General features: G+C 48.8%; 1 protein-coding gene across 2 annotated transcripts in view; it reads right to left on the bottom strand.

The window, feature by feature from the left end:
• DTX4 (deltex E3 ubiquitin ligase 4) overlaps positions 1-18270 on the bottom strand; it is a 34832-nt gene that overhangs the window by 11223 nt on the left and 5339 nt on the right. For both annotated transcript variants that reach the window (XM_012812461.2, XM_012812460.2), the window contains exons 2-7: positions 13590-14313; positions 7364-7425; positions 6864-7025; positions 4989-5050; positions 3897-4049; positions 904-1065 (exon numbers count right to left, since the gene is read on the bottom strand). In XM_012812461.2, the coding sequence (XP_012667915.1) occupies positions 904-1065; positions 3897-4049; positions 4989-5050; positions 6864-7025; positions 7364-7425; positions 13590-14313 (1325 nt within the window). The remainder of the gene's footprint in view (positions 1-903; positions 1066-3896; positions 4050-4988; positions 5051-6863; positions 7026-7363; positions 7426-13589; positions 14314-18270) is intronic.

Raw genomic sequence — 18270 nt, 5'->3', positions numbered from 1 at the left:
TATATATATATATATATTTAGCAACATGATTTAAATGTGCTGGGGAAGTTCAAGTGTGCCACGAGATAAAAAAGGTTGATACACTGACCTACACCATGTCAGGGCCATAATCCACACTCAAATATTTGTTAAATGAAAGACAAAATGAAAAACAGCCAACATGAGAAAAGAGGGTGAACTAATAAATATTTGCTAAAAAAAAAATCAATCCAGTAAGCACCCTGGAACACTTGGAAAATGCTTCCTTGTGAGAAGGAAGAGCCACATTTGGGTTCACTGTCAGGAATACTGTTTACGTTTTTCCTTAGGGTTGTCTTTGTCTTTCAAAAAATTTAAAAAGGAAAGACATGCCCATGTAAATCAAAGCCAAGTATAGCTATCAAATTACAAATGCAAATGCCATTTGACAAAGAAATCCTGCTTCTAGAAGATTATTCTAGGGATACATTCACATGTGTACAAGGTTATTCATTACACTATTATTCGTTGTAGCAAAAGACTGGAAACAATCCATATGCCTGTCAAACGGTGGCTGCTGAGTATAAATCGTGGCACATTTACACAATGGATTATTTCGGAGACACAAGGATAAGGAAGCTCTCCCTATACTGACATGGAAAGATCAGTGGCCTATATTGTTAATTGAAAAATGCTGGGTGCAGAACAATGTGCCTAAAATGTCGCTCTTTGTTTAGAAATAGGAGGGGTGCGTGCAATCTGTTACCTATGCACAAAGAACCCTGGAAGGACACATAAGAAAGGCAGAACAATGGTGGTGAAGGAGGAGGGGGTGTGGCCAGGTAGGTGGGGACGAGGGTGGGAAAGAGACTTTTCCTAGTAAAACATGTAGCCTGCAAACCCCCAAAGCAGTGAATCCCGGCAGCTGGGTGGGGGTGGGCTCACCTGAATGCCAGGGGGGATGCTGTAGATGATGCGGATAGTCTTGCAGTCTGGGTGGCCGGGCAAGGAATGGGGGATGAGGTGGTACTCCATCTTCCCCGGGGGCTGAGTGCCCGTCTTCACCCCGTAAATGGTCTTACAGGTTGGACACTGCAAACTTCCATCCTGAGGGGACAAGGCCAGAAGAACCAGATGAGGAAACAGGGTTTTTTGGTTAGTAACCCCCGCCCCCTCAATCCCAAAGGGTACTAGAGATAAAAGGCCAAGGGGACAAAATGCAACAAAACTAGTAACAGAGCTTAGTTTTCCTCCTAGCCCAGCTACCTGGCTATTTCCGCTTTCTCTAAATTCACAGGAAGTAAATTCCACAAATGGCCCCCACGTCCCATGCTGCCCCTGTCATGAGGAGACCAGCTCACAAGGGCAGGAAGCCACCTGGGGAAGCAGTACTTACCCACTAAGTACCAAATGGGTGGGACGGGATGCAAACACTTGCCCAGTTGTGGAGCATCCGAATTACCCAGGGGGCTGGTTAAAAATAAGGCCACCTGGGCCCCCACAGCAGGCCCACTGGATCAGAATTGGGAGGCCTCAAAGTATAGTGGTTCAGAGTGTGAAGTGTATGGTCGAACCCCCTAGATTTGATTCTTATCACGTCATCTACCATCTCATCCCATCTGCCATCTACCTGCTGCGTGACTTTGGGCAAATCAATCAACCTTTCTGGGTCTCAGTTACCTTTATAGAACAAGGAAAATAATAGTATCTGTCTCCCTGGGTTGTTGGTAGAATTAAATGAGATAATCCACAGGAAGGATCTAGCCTGTGGTGTTTCTAAGTATTATTAGTATGTTTACGAAGCCACTCCGATGAAAGGAGAAAGGGGCACGATGGTGCTGGAATGAAGGAGGAAGACTTTAAGGAAATGGTCCTGAAGAACAGTTAGGAACTGGCTGAGAAGGCCAGAGGGTAAGGGCTGCCTAGGTAACCAGAGGAGGGAATGAGGGCAGTAATTAGAGGATTTTAAATCTCACAAGGGAGTTTACATCTCTTGTTTCATTTAGGTTGCAACTTTTGACATTGGCTGGGAGGGAGTTCACAGAGAAAGGAACCGAGGCACAGCAAGATGAAGAAACTTGCTAATCAGAGCTGGAACGCTAATGCATCTGTCTAAACCCCTGGGCTTTAAAATATCCCTTTATGGCACCGTCAGTGGGAAGAGGGGGTTCTGGATGCAGTGATGCAAAGCTGATTCCTAGGCTCACAGAAAAGGGAGTGAGCAGAAGGAAAGTGGTGTGCACAGGCGGGGAGCAGGTTCACACGTTCTGCTGCACAGCTGGGACCAGAGCTCGGCCAGGACATCCCCATCTTTTCAGGAAGACAGGGATCCTCTGCCGAGCTATTTAGGGACATACCCATTTGAGCTCTACTCATTTAAAGGGACAGCTCAGATTCAGGGCTAGTATTTTCTGAAACCCGGGTCCCTCTCTCCCCTCTAGCTTTTACGTGCTTCTTGACTTTGGGTGAATCACTCCATCCTCTCTGAGTCTTTTTCTCCCATGTGTTTAATAAAATAAAAACACATGCTTCAAAGTGTGACTGCAAAAGAGAATAAAGGATAGTATCTTGAGAAACATTTTTGAAGCCCCATGGAAATAAATGCAAAGAGTTACATGTACCAGGTTATTCTCAAATACAGTCATCAAAAAAAGAGAACAGATGTGCCAAGCAACCCCTTTAAACCCAAAACAATCTCTGCAAATGCAAGGTCCCAGTGAAACCTTTTAAACCAGCATTGGAAAAGTGAATATGGGATCCAAACTTGCATCCTCCATCAGGGATCAAGTACCAGGGTGATTCCTGGGGACAGGAAGAAAGAGCCCGAGGTCGGCACTTTGGGAACATCAATCAAATAGGCTCCATAAATATGATGGGAAAAAATTATTATAATACAAAGGAGATTATCAATTTGAATAATAACAGTAACCACATCCTCTAATGTAGGTATGGGTTTTAATCTCCATTTTCCAGATAGGTAATAAAATCTCAAAGAGGTTGAAAAGCTTGCCCAAGGCCATTCGTCTACTAAGCCAGGAGTCAAGCTTGGGTCTGCGCCCCTCTTGACTCTTCTCTTTCCCATAGCAACAGATGGGCAGAACAGCCCCTAAAATCCAGACATTAGGGGCTGGGAGATGTCAGAAAAATCTCAGACGCTGGTGCAATCCAAGCTGAGTCTGGAGAAATGAGTCAGATTCGAACTCAAGGAGTAAAAGTTACTACGGGCACAGCAAAGAACATAAGCCAATGACTGAGGAAGTGCTCAGACATGTAAGGAGAGAAGTGTCGCTGAAGGAGACTCCCAGAGTCCCGGAAACCCGCTCTAATGGGGAAACACCAACGCACTGTCAGTTAACGGACAAGACGAGAGCCTCAAAGCCCTTCCAGTTCTCCAATAGTGGGGTTCCAGGGCAGGGATTACCAGATATACTTTGGTGAGAATCTCTAGTACCTTTGAAGGGGCAAAGATGTTCTGAAATTGTCCAAAGAAAATGAATTACAACTGAAAATCTCTAGCCCTGGAGGAGAAAGGGGGATTGGGAAATGGATTTACATGGCATAGATGAACACTGCCATGGGTTCAGCACTGGGAGAAGAACTTCTCCCCCCTTGGTGGAGACCCATTCCACCTCTCTAGGGGACCCTGGCAACAGGCCACTCCCCTCAGAACCTTCACCCTTTAACCTCCATACCCAAGGCTGGAGGAGTTAGGAGCATGGCCCAAAGGGACAGTGAGGACAGGTTTTGCCAGTCTTGTGACAAAGACTGGTGGTGGAGAATTGATCCTGCTGAGAGCAGCCAAGATCGGCACTCTTACTGCCCTGGGGTACATCTGAGCCTCTCAGGATCATGCAGCTGAGTCCCCAGTAGGGCCTTCATGCTCTTCTCCTCCAGGCCCCACCCTGAGAGCAGCAGCAGCCCCATGGGCTGGCACTAACCTTGTTCCCGTTGTTGTACATGGCGACCAGACAGTAGATGTGGTAGATGTGGCCACATTTGGAAAGCTTTCCCACCAGGTCTGGCTTGACCGTGGGCTGTGGGCCTTTGTAGCCCGAGGGGGCTGTGAGACGCTCCATACAGATGGTGCAGTCCTAGAGGCAGGGGGAACAGAGCAGAGAGGTGTCAGCTCTCACCCAGCTGGGAGCCAGAGCACCTCCATGGTGGTTCCCATAGGATCTCAGGGTTCCATGAGCTGTTATGGCTCCTCTTCCAGAAAACCCACCAATCGGAGGACAAGCACTCTGGGACTCTAAACATGGTTTTGCCTTGCTTTACATGATATGACTCCTGGCGGAGGTGCTTACTCATATGGGCTCATCAACGAAATCATAATCTCCTTGAGAGCTGGGCCTTCCTTTGTGTCCCCCAATGGCTTGTGGAGCAAACAGACCCTTACAGACATACCCATTGATAAGCTTTATTTAAGGTGAACTTTTGTAAAGAAAGTATTTCAAGTGCACCTGAGAAGCTGCTATTTAAATAAATCCAGGACAGGTTTCTCAACCTCAGCACAGTTGACATTTCAGGCAGGAAATTCCTTCCTGTGGGGACTGTCTGGGGAGCTGTGGGGACTGTCCCGGGCACTGCAGGGTGTTTACCAACATCCCTGGTCTCTGCTCTACCCACTAGATGCCAGTGACGTTTCCCTGTCTTGGATCATGACAATCAAAAATGTCTCCAGACTCAGCCAAACGGTCCCAGGATGGGTGTGAATTGCCTCTGGCAGAGAACCTGGTCTGTATCAAACCTATTTTAAGGAGCGTTCTCATGGCTTGTAGCACTGTTTTTCTTAAATTCAGATTGTTGTGTTACAGTGACTTAGCATCAGTCAGCACTGCACTGAACAGGGATGGGGAGAGATTCAGGTGCTGGTGCATCTCTGGATCAGGAACCCCAGAGCTTGCTCAGCCCAGCTCTGTACTACTCAGCCTCAGAAAGCAGCTCCTGCCACATCCTGCAGAAAACAGCAGCAGCAGAAATGCTCGTGGGCGACAGAGAAGATGCCTCCTGCCCTGCTTCCCGGCACTCACCTCCTCTGGTGGGTGCCGGACTTTCTGCAGATACTTCTTCAGCACCTCCTCTGGGGTTTTACCTGTGGGGACAGGAGGATCAGTGGGCCACCAAGCCAGAGGTCAGGGGTCAAACAGCCTTACCTAGCCATGTTAGGCATGCCAGAGAGGAAGGTGACCAGCCAAGTTCAAACAGAAAGGGGGAGGGATTCCTTCTGCACCTGGACTTGAGAAGGACAAAGAGAATACCAGTTGCAAAAGAGCCAGTGAGGCGGTTTGAGCAGAGGGGAGCTGTTCACATCTGCCTGCCTTTCCCTTCCACTATCACTTCCCTGACATTCCTCTTCCTATTTTCAACAAACCCACTTTTTAAGTGAGGTGGGTAGAGTGGGTTTCTCTTTCTTATAATCAATGAGCCTGGACTTGTCCACATGATTCAATCAGATAGGAAAGCATTTTGTAAACTGTTACACATTAAATAAACATTAGGGAGCCTTACCACATTCATTTTAAAACTTGCTAAGTACTGTCTCATTTTGTAACATGGTGTCAACTTCAGGACAGTATTTCTCGGCTTTGGGAGGTGCTGTCACTGCCAGCGGACAGAGCCCAGCAGCAGGGGAAGGCTGATGCTCTGGGAGGCCCCTGGTGGGCTGCCATGATTTAGAGATTAATTCTGGACCGGCAGACCCTTAAGAGGTAGCCCAACTTGAAGGTACAGGATGGGGTGATATAGCCTTACATGGAGGAAAAATGATCAGTGCCACCTTGGGCCACACTCCTAATTTCTCTAAGCCTCTTTTTTTTTCCTCCTATAAAGTGGAAAACAGCATAGCACATCCCCCAAAGGGGCATTGACAGTTAAATGAGCTCATGGACGTACAGTCCTTTAACACTGTGCCAGATAAGGGTTCAATACGTGCTACTAATCATAACAGGAAGAGGGGGAAAGTGTAAAATCCTATTAGTCCTATCAGACTCTGAGCAAGGCAATTGAGTTCATTGAAGCAGGGACATTTTGATAGACTGGAAAGTAGGACAAGGGTTTGAGGAAGAAGATCATGCAACAGCCAAAAGCTGAGATGCAGGCTCTTCCCTCCCACTGCTCTGCTCTCTTGCAAGAATTATGCTTCCATTAATTAAGAGCTTATTTCTTGCCAGGACCTGGCCTAAGTGCAATGTGCACATATGATCTGATTTAAACTTCACAAGAAGCTTGCAAGATGGGGATAGTCAAATCATTTGACAATAAGAAACAATGACCAGAAAGGCCAGCCATAGAGCTGAGCCTGGGTCCTGCAGTGCCAGGAAGGTCCAGGTATTGGCCTCTTAGTTGCTCCATTGTTGGCAAGTAGGGAGGGGCTCCTCAAGGAGGGATCAAGTGGCCAGAGTGTCTGGAGGCTCTAAGGGGACGCCAGACAGTGGCTACTTCCCAACTGTCGTGGACGCATTCCAGCACATCCCTCCCAGATCCCAACTGTGAGCATCTCTGCCCTGCTATAAAGACGAGAAACAGAGGCTCCACAACTTGTAAGTGACAAAGTGATGACTCGAATCCAATCTGTTTGGGTTCCAATGCCCAATGATCTTTCTCTCCTAATATATTTTCTTTGTACCACACTTAATATTTTCATGTTTGTATACCTGGGCACAGTATATTTTTATTTCTCAAGATGTTTCCATCTGATCCATACATATTGCATTTGATATAATCATCAGAATTTACAAGTTAGGCCCACTTAGCAGATGTGGAAATTAAGGCACATGGAAACAAACTGTGTCTCCAGACACAGCCAAACTTTCCCAGGGTGGGTGCTAAATCAGCACTTGCTGGTGGGGGCAGAGCCGGGGCTGGAAACCAGGTCTTTGTACCCCATATGATAAAGAGGCTGGTACCTTTCTTGGCTTGTTTTTTGGTGGTCTTGCGGCTTGTGTTGGAAACCCCGGGGATGGATTTTATTTCACTCTTGCTGACAGGGGGTGGATGCAGGACCAGCTTCGGTGGCCTGGTGAGACACACGGGCAGCCCCGCCGCACTCATGAGGATCCCAGTGATTCCTGGAAGAGGAAGGGTATGAGTGGGCAGAGACTGAAGATGTGGCTCCCACCACTCCCAAAATTCCTCCCTCCCCTCCTCCTCGCCAGCAGAGAGTTCTCATAATTCATGGATTTTCTACTCTGCCTTCTACTCTTCCCAGAAACTCACTCTTCAATAGCACACTTTACTTTTAGCAATCACTTCTACCCCCAATGCTTTCCGCCCTTCTCACGCAATTTCCCAAATCCCCACCTGCTTTTATTAACACACAGTTACCTCCTTTTTACAAGTGCTCACTACCCATTTTGTAACTCCGATTTCTCCACCATAAGCAAGTGCATCCCAGGGTTGCTCTTACCTGCTAAGGCAGGGTTGACGGGACTAGACCCATTTAGGTTCTTCACTGGGACGGTGGGGACCCTGAGGAAGGAAAGAGCAGATTCATATGATTTTTGACAAGAGGGACAAAATGGACCAGTTGTTTAACCCTACTACAGATGCAGGAAGCTCTTAATGCTACCACCAGCCAGAGGTGAAATTTTCACAACCTAAGTCAGACAATGTCATTCTTCCACTCACAGCCTCAGAACTTGGTCTGACTCCTCAGTTCACTCAAAGTCAAGGTCAAAGTCCTAGCAAGGCCTGCACAGCCTGTGTGATCTGCCAACACTCTCCACTCGTTATTTTCCTTCTGTCTCTGGCCTCCTCTTGTGTCACTCAACTCTTTGCCTTTTTTGTTCCTCTTACAGGCAGACATGCTCCTGCCTCAGAGCCTTTGCATGTGCTATTCCCTGTGCCTGCAATGCTGTTGCAACAGATAGCTGCTTTGCTCCCTTCTGGGAATCCTCCATCTCAGTTCAATGCTCACCTTCTCAATGAGGTTCCTGAGGCCACCTTACTTAATACTGCTGCCCACCCCAGGAGTCCTGTTTTATTTATGATCTATTAAAAAGAAGTTGTTGCTTATCATCTCCCATTCGAGAACCTAAGGGCAAACATCTCCACCTGTGTTGTTCGCAACATAACACCAATCAGTCTGTATTTGTCAAAGGAATGAAAATATAAAGAGGTTCAAACCAGGTATAGAAAAGAGTCACCTAAGATGCTATTTTTTTTTTTGGCCAGGGCTGGGTTTGAACCTACCACTTCTGATATATGGGGCCAGCGCCCTACTCCTTTGAGCCACAGGTGCCGCCCCTCTAAGATGCTTTTAAAAAGACAGAGTTCCAGGTCTAGACCAGGATCCCCACCTGTGGAGCATGAAAAATCTACATTTTTCTAAAGTTCCCAAGAGGATGCAGATGCGGTGAATCCCTAGTCCAGCATTTGGAAACGCTGCTGGAACAGCTGCCATTTCTCCTTTTCCCTGAGACATACACAAATATCAGGCCAAGTCATCTCCCCTTCCCGCCCCTCTCCCCAGAAGCCCCAACCAGGCTGGAAAGGAGACAGCACAGCTGCCTGGGAAAGGCCTCCCACAGTGCTGACTCAGAAAATATGGGACACAGGGGACTGGGTCTTGCACCATCCTCTCTGCAGCCCAGGCTCCCACAGCTGGGCTTGGAGAAGCCACTGGATCCAGTCACAGATGGCTCCAGGGCCCAACAGCCTGGGAGGCCTGCAGGTCTGTTATGGGGGTAGGATGGGGCTGAGAACACGGTGGGTGGGGAAGAGAGCCTTTGTTTACTCGTTTATCTATCCACACAAAAAAATGTTTATTGAGTTTGTGTTGGACACTGTTCCTCAGGCTGGGGACACATCAGTGAACACACAGCCCATGCCCCTTCTCATCCGTGTATTAAAATTGCTAATGCTCACACTGCCCTCCTCCTGCCAGCAGTGGCTACAACTGCCCACCGCATATCAACTTGTCTCATGCTCCCAACAAACTGGGCAAGAAAAGTTCCATTTTATACACTGGGAAGTTGAGGCACAGAGAGATTAAGTAAACTTGACCAAGATCGCATGTCCTAGGATTTGAACCCAGAAAATCTGTTCCCAGAGCCTATTCACTAGGCCATTCACTGTGCCAAGCACTTATGTGACACACCACACTGTAGACAGAGGACCTGCCATCCAGAGAGTGTAACAAGTCAACCCACCACTAGGACAGGTGGGTGGAGGGCAGGAAAGGGACTATCGGGCTGAGCAGTGGGGTCTGTCTATGTCCACATGCTCATAAGGACGGTGTTTCCCCAGCTACATCAGGCCTGCTGGGGCCTCGGTTCCTTCCCACCAACGTTGGGAGGAAGACAGAACAGATGTGGGAATGTTTGTGTCCTACCAGGCCTCCAAATGCCACTTTTCTTCTAAAACTGTCCCTAGAATAAATCAAACCCAAATGGAGGGAGGGGAAAGCCGAACTTTAAACAAGAACCACTGGGCCAGGGAAAGAGTAATGGACTTGATTCCGGCCTCTGTGAGCCCCCAGGGCCAGGCTCGCTATGATGGTTGGGGTTCAGGAAAGACTCCCAGCTCTGCCAGTAGTTCCTCACATACTGCAATTTTCTGAGCCTTAATTTTATCAACAAAATGGTGAGGGTCTTGGGTTGGAAGACCCCAGGGAGACTTGTTGATGATTTCCCACCCCAGTGGCTGACAGCAGGGTGGCACCTCAAGCCCTGGGACCCCACCCAGGGCAGCTTCTCCTCCCCAGCTCCTGAGAGGTTGCTGGGGAAGACCAGGCCTCCTGGACCCTGTTCCCAGCTCCCCACCAGGGGGCAGTGCTCCTGCCCAGCCTGCACCTGCCTTCCCCCTCACCATCTATGAGGCTCTCACTCTGGCTGATAAGTAGCTACAATCTGGGTGACAAAAGCCACCTTTGTTCCCACAAACTGGACTGGCAGGTTTCCACACCCAACCTGGTCAACCAGGAAATACTCCAATCCCCAGAACACCACACATCTTAGGCAGCTCAAGAACTCTGGGCAAGGACTGGAGGGGGTGGGGAGGGGAAGTCTGTAGGTGGGCCCTAGGGATGTATGAAGCCAGTGGGGCTGAGGGGTGGGAGAGACACAATGCCACATCAGCAAAGGGACAACACTGGCTACTGGGCTTGGCTGTTGCCTTGTCATTATGCTCCACAGCAGCAGGGGTTCTGGAGAGGAGGGGCTATCTGCTTATGAAACACAGCAGGGTACAGTGGAAGGAGCCCGCCTTGGGGTCAGGGAATCTGTTTCAGCACCAACTTGCTTTGTGCCTTTGGGAGCCAAACGTTCTCTCTGCACTTTGCTGGCCATATCTGAATTACTGTCGCTGAGAACAGGGCACCCTAAATGCCTGACATATGGGGAGATCCCTCTAAAGATTTAGGATTTAGGTCAAATACTTAGTAAATAACTGATTTTACTATGCTACTTTGGGCAATGGTTTACACTTTTATCTCCCAACTGTAAAGGGCCTTTTCCTGCTTTAATATTCCAATATTCTCAGATTCCTGAAGATGTGGGATCAAGAGTATAGCTACTTAGGATTGCTGAGTTGGCAACACCTAACTACACCTCCCTCACTATTACTGGTTAAGATGAAAACCTAGGAGAACAGCCCATGAAGTCCAGGCTGGTTGCACCCTGTTGAGGCTTCAGCTACATATGCCTGAGCCCTCCTTCTAGAAAACAGCAACCCAATGACAGGCAGCCTCTCCTGTCCTCTAGGCAACTCTACTCAGCCAAATCTGTCCGGCCTAACCACTTGCTGGCCAATCCAAAGACACCCCCTCCTCCTGCTTTGCTGGTCTGTTTCCAGGTATGGAGGGTCCAAGATTTATCATGGTTTCTGTTGCTGAAATATAAAACAAGACAAGAGATGAGAGCTGCCAGGTGGAAGGAGGTTGTGGGGCTGAGGGGGAAGTGGTATCTCTGTAGACACCATGGTCAGAGTGTATTTTTTTCTGGGACTCATGGACCAACTAGGGAATCCTCCAGCAGGAAGATTTAGATCTTGTCCAGCAGGACAAGAGCCTCGTCTCTACAGCAACCAGGCTTAGCTGGACACAGAGAAACTTCAACTCTGGAGGAGGGGGCTGGGTGGGGGTGATACCCACCTTCTACCACACAGTTCCCCCCTTCCCTTTAGACACCCCCTGCTTGTGTCTCTGAATAATTCACAGAATCTCTTGCCCTCTGCCCCCCCAAATCTTTCTCTTCATCCCACTTCTCTTGCCCTCCTTGGTCTTCCTTTTTCCGTGGGAAAGTTGCTGGAAGAGGTCATGGGCAAAGAGAGGAGGGAGGGAAGGGGCCCTGCAGCGACAGAAGGTCGATGGCAATGCCAGACAAAGGGAATCAACACGCTAATTAAATGGGCAAGAAAGGCTGGAGGAAAAGATGGGAGTGGGGGCGAGGGGGAGGTGGGAGGTGAAAAGGAAAGGGCTGGAAGATCCAGAGGGGTAGGCAGGGGCCTCCCTTGTCAGGAAAACAGAACTGAGAGAAGGAAAAAAAAGTCCAACTTATTTCTATAGCCCTTTGAAACTGCACTGCCCAGACCTCCACCCATTCTCTGGCCCCAATTCTATTGGCGGGCGGAGGGAACAAAGAAGAGAGAAAAAGCTGCCTTCCACTCACTCATGGACTCACTCATCAGATTCAAAGGCACCTGGGTGCCTCTCCCTCGATGAGGGCATGAGGTCACTTAGCACTTGCCAAGGGTGCCAGAGCCAAGTTGGGGTGTTAGACCCTTCTCAGCTTTGACTTCAAGTCAACAACTACACACTACTGTACATTCAGTAGAAACCTGTTAACAATAATAACAATAATGGTAGCAGCAAATACTGACTGGGCTCTTGTTATGTGTCAGGCATTGTGCTAAGTCTCTATGTCGACTGTCTCATTTGATCAATATGACAACCCTAGAAGGACGTGACCATTCCTATCCCATTTTACAGATGAGGAAACTGAAGGCAGGGGATGCAAAATTTGCCCCAAGTGACCTAGCAAGGAACTTGGGTTCAAGCCCTGGCAGTCCTGGTCTGTGTTCTTATCCAGCATCTGGGCCTGTCTTCTCCATGCCGGCATCACCCTGGAACTCCGTCCCAGCCCCCAGGATGCCCCTGTGTGATGAAGTAGAGAAACAAGCAGAGGAGCAGCTTAGGGATCCATTCTCCTCTCCCAAATACTTCTGCCAGGTCAGGGGAAGTCATGAAAATCCCATGAGTCTGACAAGCACTTTGCCATTTATACATTGTGTTTATACACAAGGAGGAGCTGGGCTTTAGTCAAAAGGACAGGGGACTGGGGGACTGAAACCTGGGTTCCAATCCCTATTCTAGAACATGTGAGCTGTGTGGCCCTCCTTGGGGAATTAATTCTGAACTAAGTGCCTGTGCCTAACACTCACACATCACGGACTAAGGAAATGGAATAATCTAGTAAATGGCCACAGGGCAAACTTCCTTCGTGGAGGTTTTCATAGTGACAGTGCAGGGTAGGGAAGTCCATTGGATCTTACAAAGGTTCCGTGGCTCACCCCATCTGGGCCTCCCAACTTCCAGCCCAGCACTCCTCCCACTCCACAAAGTACCCTTCTCCCTCTCTCTTCCAAGCTGCAAACCTCTATGTACAGAGTCCCAGCTGAGTATGACGGCACTACCTCAATGCATCCCAGATTTTCAGACTTAGGTGCTCAACTCAATCCTAAAACCATCTTGACCATCTGGGGCTCAGGGGTGAAAAAAGAGCCAGGCCCCTCTGGAGAAAGAAAAGGAAGATGGGGTGGGTGTGAGAGGCTGACAGGAAACCAGGGGTTGCAGGCACTGCATGGACCTGGGCAGCTTCAATTTTATGATCAGGAACAACGTAAGAAGCAATACTGATAGGATCTATGATGACATCACCAGGCTGTCACAGGAATAACAGACAATCAGTACGTGGAAAGCGCTCAGCACCTAGTAAGTAGTCACCCCAAACAGGCTGCTATTTCAATCTGGAGCCACCCCTCCAACTTCCAGAGAGACAGAGGAAAAGGACTAACCCTCACTTGGCATCCACTGTGTGCCTGGACTGTGGTATGGTATGGCAGTGATGGGGGAGGAGCCCAGCAAAGTCAGAATCTGGGCCCCAGCATCAGATCCCTAAAGTTGGGGTCCTAGTCACTGTCAGTGATTACCCATGTGTCCTTGCGAGTCAACCTCTACTTTCTTCATCTGGAAAATGGGATGATACCTACTTCACAGGGTTGCTGCAAGGATTAAATGAAATGATAAAGCCCCAAACTACTACACAGTGGGAGCTCAGTTACTGTCGCCATTATTATCTAGCAGGTACAATCTCCTCTGAGCCAACCTGCAACCCTAACATGAGTATTATTTGCCAGCATATGCAGGGGAGGAAGCTCAGACTACAATGTCAGGGGTCTAGTTCCAAATCACCAGCTAGTAAGAGGTGAAGTCTCAGCGAAATGCAGATCTCTAGGACGCCAAGCATCAAACCCTCCCTCAGGCACTACACAGCATGCTGTTGCCACCTGCAGTGTGTGTGTGGGGGCTACACAAGATTAGAAGGGGCTGAAGTCTTGGCAGACCCCCCCCCCCAACTTGCTCTGATCCAGAAGATCAGTGAGTCACTGCTCCAAGGCAGCAGGGGAGGACCTACCCAGAGGCGATCAGCACCCGGGACTGGGCGATGGCCAAACGTTGCAGGTTGGTACGATTCAAAGTGGCCAGGGCCACTCTTCCCGTCTTGCCATTGGCTCCTGGAGGGCTGGCAGGGGAGCCCGCGGTTGCTCCAGCGGGCATGCTGGAAGTTTGTCGCCGGATCACCTGCAATGGGGCCGTCTTCACGGGGCCTCGAATGGTGCCTGTGCTGTCCAGTGGCTTGGCCCCAAGGCCCGGTGGGGGTGGCAGCTTGACTGCTCCAGAGGGGGGCATGTTCTTGCGGGTCGCTGGAGGCTGCAGGGCCCCAGAGCTGCCATTGACCACCGCGGCCTTAACACTCATCACCAGGACACACTGCGGACAGGAGCAGGGCGGTGCAGGGGGCGAGGTGGCAGACCCAGGGCTGACTGGCCAGGACTGAGTCTTAGGCATGGCGCCTGTCACCATGGGATAGATGAGGTCAAGGCGCCGGCGGACGCGGCGCTGGCGCTGGGTCTGCCGGTTGATCTGGCCCATGGTGTTGAAGTCAATGACGTAGCTGAAGCCGATGGAGGTGAGGTCGATCCAGGGGTGCTGCTTCTCATAGGCGTGCTGGATGGTGATGCCCACTTCCATGTCGTAGGGCGTCCACGAACCATTGTCGTTCTCCCACTCCCACACCACACCCTTCCCGGGGGCAGAGGACGGGTCGTAGTAGTTGCGGCGAACAGGGCGGAGGGTCCCTGCGGAAGTGGGATGGAGGAAAGAGAGGTCAGGGTCGGCATGGAATCACGCTGAATGGTATCAAGTCAACAGGCGACCTTGTAACAAGTCCTACTGAGGGACTGTCAGCTCAGCATGGGACTCATTCCTTTGAGTCTGCATCCGACCAGGCTGGAAGCAGAGAGTTACTACGGGAAGGACGTGGGAGGCGTGCGGGGCAGTAGGAAGGGTGTCTCTCCGGTTGGAGTTGGGACACCTTGGTTTGCCACCAAATTCGCTCACTTATTAGCTAATACAGAACCTCTCGGCCTCCTTTTCTTCCTCGGGAAACAGGATAATAACTACTTCCCAGCTTTTTTGTAAAAATTAAATGTGCCTCACTTATTCATTCAACAAATATTCCAGGACTTACATGCACCCTCTACATTGCACTAGGGCATAGAGAGCCCTGGACACATGGTGCATACTCATAACAACCGCACTCCTTCGCCTTTGTTTCTCTGAATGCTTCTGCACCAAAGGCTTTAGAGGAAAAGGACATAGGCCGTGGAAGCCCAGAAGGCAAGAGGGAGACTCTGTCTCCATCCAGGAAGGCCACCCAGAGGCAGTGGTGATGGAGCAAAGAAAAAAAAGATGGTGTGTTACTGTGAGAAGGGAAATCTAGTTGGGAGAACTTTCTTTCAACATATAGTCCCATACCAACAAAAATAACATTCTTAATGGTCATAATTTTATATTTATCTAGCATCTCAAACTCTTGTCTTGATTTTGACAGTCTCACTGCAGTGGCAATGAAGAGGCCAAGGTTATTACAGGGTTAATGGTACAGCAGACATAAACTAGCAGGACTTCAAGCAAGCTAAGCCTATAACTATTGCCCCCTATTCCCCACCTAAAACCTGAAACAGACCCCCCCTCAACCAGGGCTGATTTCATGCTACTGATATCAGGGATGCCCAGCTCAAGGCAGAGTAGGGAGGCTAGGGAGGGTTCCAAGGATGCTGGAATCTCTGCATCTGTAGGCTTAAGTACTATCCATCAAAGTGGTGGGAAAAGGCTCCCCTTCCCTGGCCTCTGACCCACCCCCTCCTCCAAGCCACAGGGAGACACCAAGACTGGGGACAGAATCTCATTCAAGGGGGGGAAGAGAAGGAACAATGGCTATTCAGGCCTTTGCCAGGGTCATAACCCGCCCCCCACCCCATCTACAAGCCCCTTAATGACCCAAAACATCAACATTCAGAGGCACCAGGGAAAAGCAGAACAATCCCCCATTCATCGCCAGGGCCTCTGCTGGGGGACCACGGGGTATCAGGATGGGGAGGGTGGCGGCAATAGTTCCCTGGTTTGCCTCCATTTCCTTCCCGAGTAGCCAGCTTGCTGGGGGAACAAAGCGTGAAGCTTTGGGTCCAACAGGGGCGGTTCTGTCCCTTCCAGCTATGTGATTAAGCCTCAGTTTCCTTGTGTGTTTGGGTCCTGGGTAGCTACTTCAAAGGGTGGATTTGAGGATTAAATGAAGAAATGAATACAAAACTCTAAAATAGCACCTGTCACCATGGCAAGAGCTCAATAAAAGTTGCTGATTATTATTGTAATTTATTTTCTATTATGTCTAAGCAGGATGAAAAAATCATAGGGAAGTTTAGTTCAGGGGAGGTGAACTGTGTGTGTGAGAGATAGAGAGAGAGTTTCCGTATAACTCATACTTGTGCAATCTTTATTAATACTTACAAAGCACCTCACATATTCCAAATAATCTTCCTGACCATCTTATGAAACACCTTTTTACAGATGAGGAAATTAAGTTTACAGAATTTAAATGGCACTATTTTATATTATTTCCAGGTAGCAGGGACAATGCACTTTACGAGTTTTCACAAATGTGCCTAAAAGGCATTTAAAATAATAATAATAATAATAATAGCAATATCAATCCCGGGGATGCCTGAGAGCTATCCCAGAACTTCTGGAGACTATGCTGTGGCTCTGTAACATACCTCTTCAGGTTTTCTTTCTCTATTTCCCAAGTTCTCCTGCCAAACAGAGGACCCTCTTATCCTAAGGAATTCTCTCCAAGTTTTCAAACTCCCTCTGCCGCAATCCTCTAAGTCTCTTTTATTGAAATGTCCTCCTTTGCCATTTTTGGCTACTGAAATTTTCTTATCATTCAGGTCCTATGCCATTTGCCATTCTTTTCTTTTCAACAGTCTCATTTTGTCACCCTTAATAGAATGCCTTGGTGTCACAGCTCACAGCAACCTCAAACTCTCAGGCTCAAGTGATTCTCTCGTCTCAGCCTCCTGAGTGGCTGGGACTACAGGCACCTGCCACAACGATGGGCTTAGGCTGGTCTTGAACTCTTGAGCTCAGGCAATCCACCTGCCATGGCTTCCCAGAGTGCTACAATTACAGGTGTGAGCCACCGCTCCCAGTTGCCATCCATTTCTTGAAATGTTCTCTCAGCCCAGGCCCCACCCTTAGCAACCCTGAGGTGGGTATCTTGACTATGCCTGATGTGTACGTGTCAGTATTTTGGCACTTTTCATTTTACAGGGTTCATGGTCCAGCAGACATAAACCAGTAGGAATTCAGGGGAGCTAAGCCTGTAACTATTGCCCCCTTTCCAAACCTAAAACCTGAACCAGACTCATCCTCAACCGGGGCTCATTTCAAGGTCTTAAGTAAGGGCAGGGCTACCACCGTGGAGCTCTTGCATTCTAGGGCCTAATGAAGTATCTGGAAGATACAAGGGCTCCATAAACTGTGCAGAGTGATTGATTGAAGGATTCTGGCTACTTTGATATTGAATCACTGAGAACCCATTAGCTGCGAATGCAAAGACTGGAGGATTCCTCGAGTCGCTTACACTGTATGACAGGGTTAGACAACAAGTCTGTGAATGACTATTAGGTGCCAGAATGTGTCACAAGGAAGATGCCAACAAAGTACATACTGACAGGAAGTCTGACCACATCCCTCCCTTAAATCCCTTCCTTGACTTTCCCTTAGGTCAGGACTGACATCCCCTCCAACTGCCAACCTGTGTGCCCCTCGCACCCTAATTCACTCTGCCCGGGTTCCGCCCACACTGACTTTCAATTCTCCCAGCTGTCAGGCTTCTCTGATTCTGGGCCTTTCCATAATGCTGGTTCCTTCCCCCAAACACTCTGGCATCCTCTTTGCTGTTTATTCCACAGATTAAAGCTCATTTCCTCAAGGAAGCCTCTCCGGGCTGCCCTGACCAGGTCAAATTCCTATTTCCTTTTTTTTTTTTTTTCATTGTACTCATCTCCCTGTCCAGTTACACATTTATTTGTGCGGCTCATTTGATGACTATCTGTCTTGCTCATGAGATTGAGATTCCCATCCCAGGAGAGCAGGCAGCAAGGTGGCTGCTCATGGCTGCATCCCCCGTGTGCCTGGCATGCCTAGGGCCCAACAAACATTGATTGAATAAACCAGGGGTATCTGAACTTTCTTTTTCTCTGCTGTACCTTGGAAAAGTAAGAGTAGATTCAGGCCACACCTTAAATACACAAACATTAACAAAACCTGATTAGCAATAAAAGAAAAAGAAAGGTCTGTGCACACTTTTCATGAAGTCCAACACCACAGACAAGCAAAAAAAGTCCTCATGAGATTAGCATGTAGCTTACAGGCTGCAAGTTGGACACCCCTGGAATAAACCAAGCAATGACAGTTTGGACAGCATTTCAGGGTTTAGAGAACATTTCAGGGAGCCGATGACAAATGTCACAGAATCTGAACAGTAAGGAGAATTTCAATAGGCAAAAATGGCAAAAGACAGCATTTCAGAAGAAGGGACCTTCTGAATAGTTGAGGGGCAACTCAGAGAACTCTGAGGGAATGTATGAAGATAAAAGTGGCCCCGGATTGGCAGGATAGAGGAAAACATAACGCAGAGAGGGAGATACGCTTGGAAAGGTGTGTTAGAGCCAGGCCATGGAACGCCCCGT

The sequence above is a fragment of the Otolemur garnettii genome, unplaced genomic scaffold (genome assembly GCF_000181295.1).
Source record: "Otolemur garnettii isolate 467f Iridium unplaced genomic scaffold, OtoGar3 scaffold00209, whole genome shotgun sequence".
NCBI lineage: Eukaryota > Metazoa > Chordata > Mammalia > Primates > Galagidae > Otolemur > Otolemur garnettii.
This window is presented reverse-complemented; position numbering and strand designations above follow the sequence as displayed.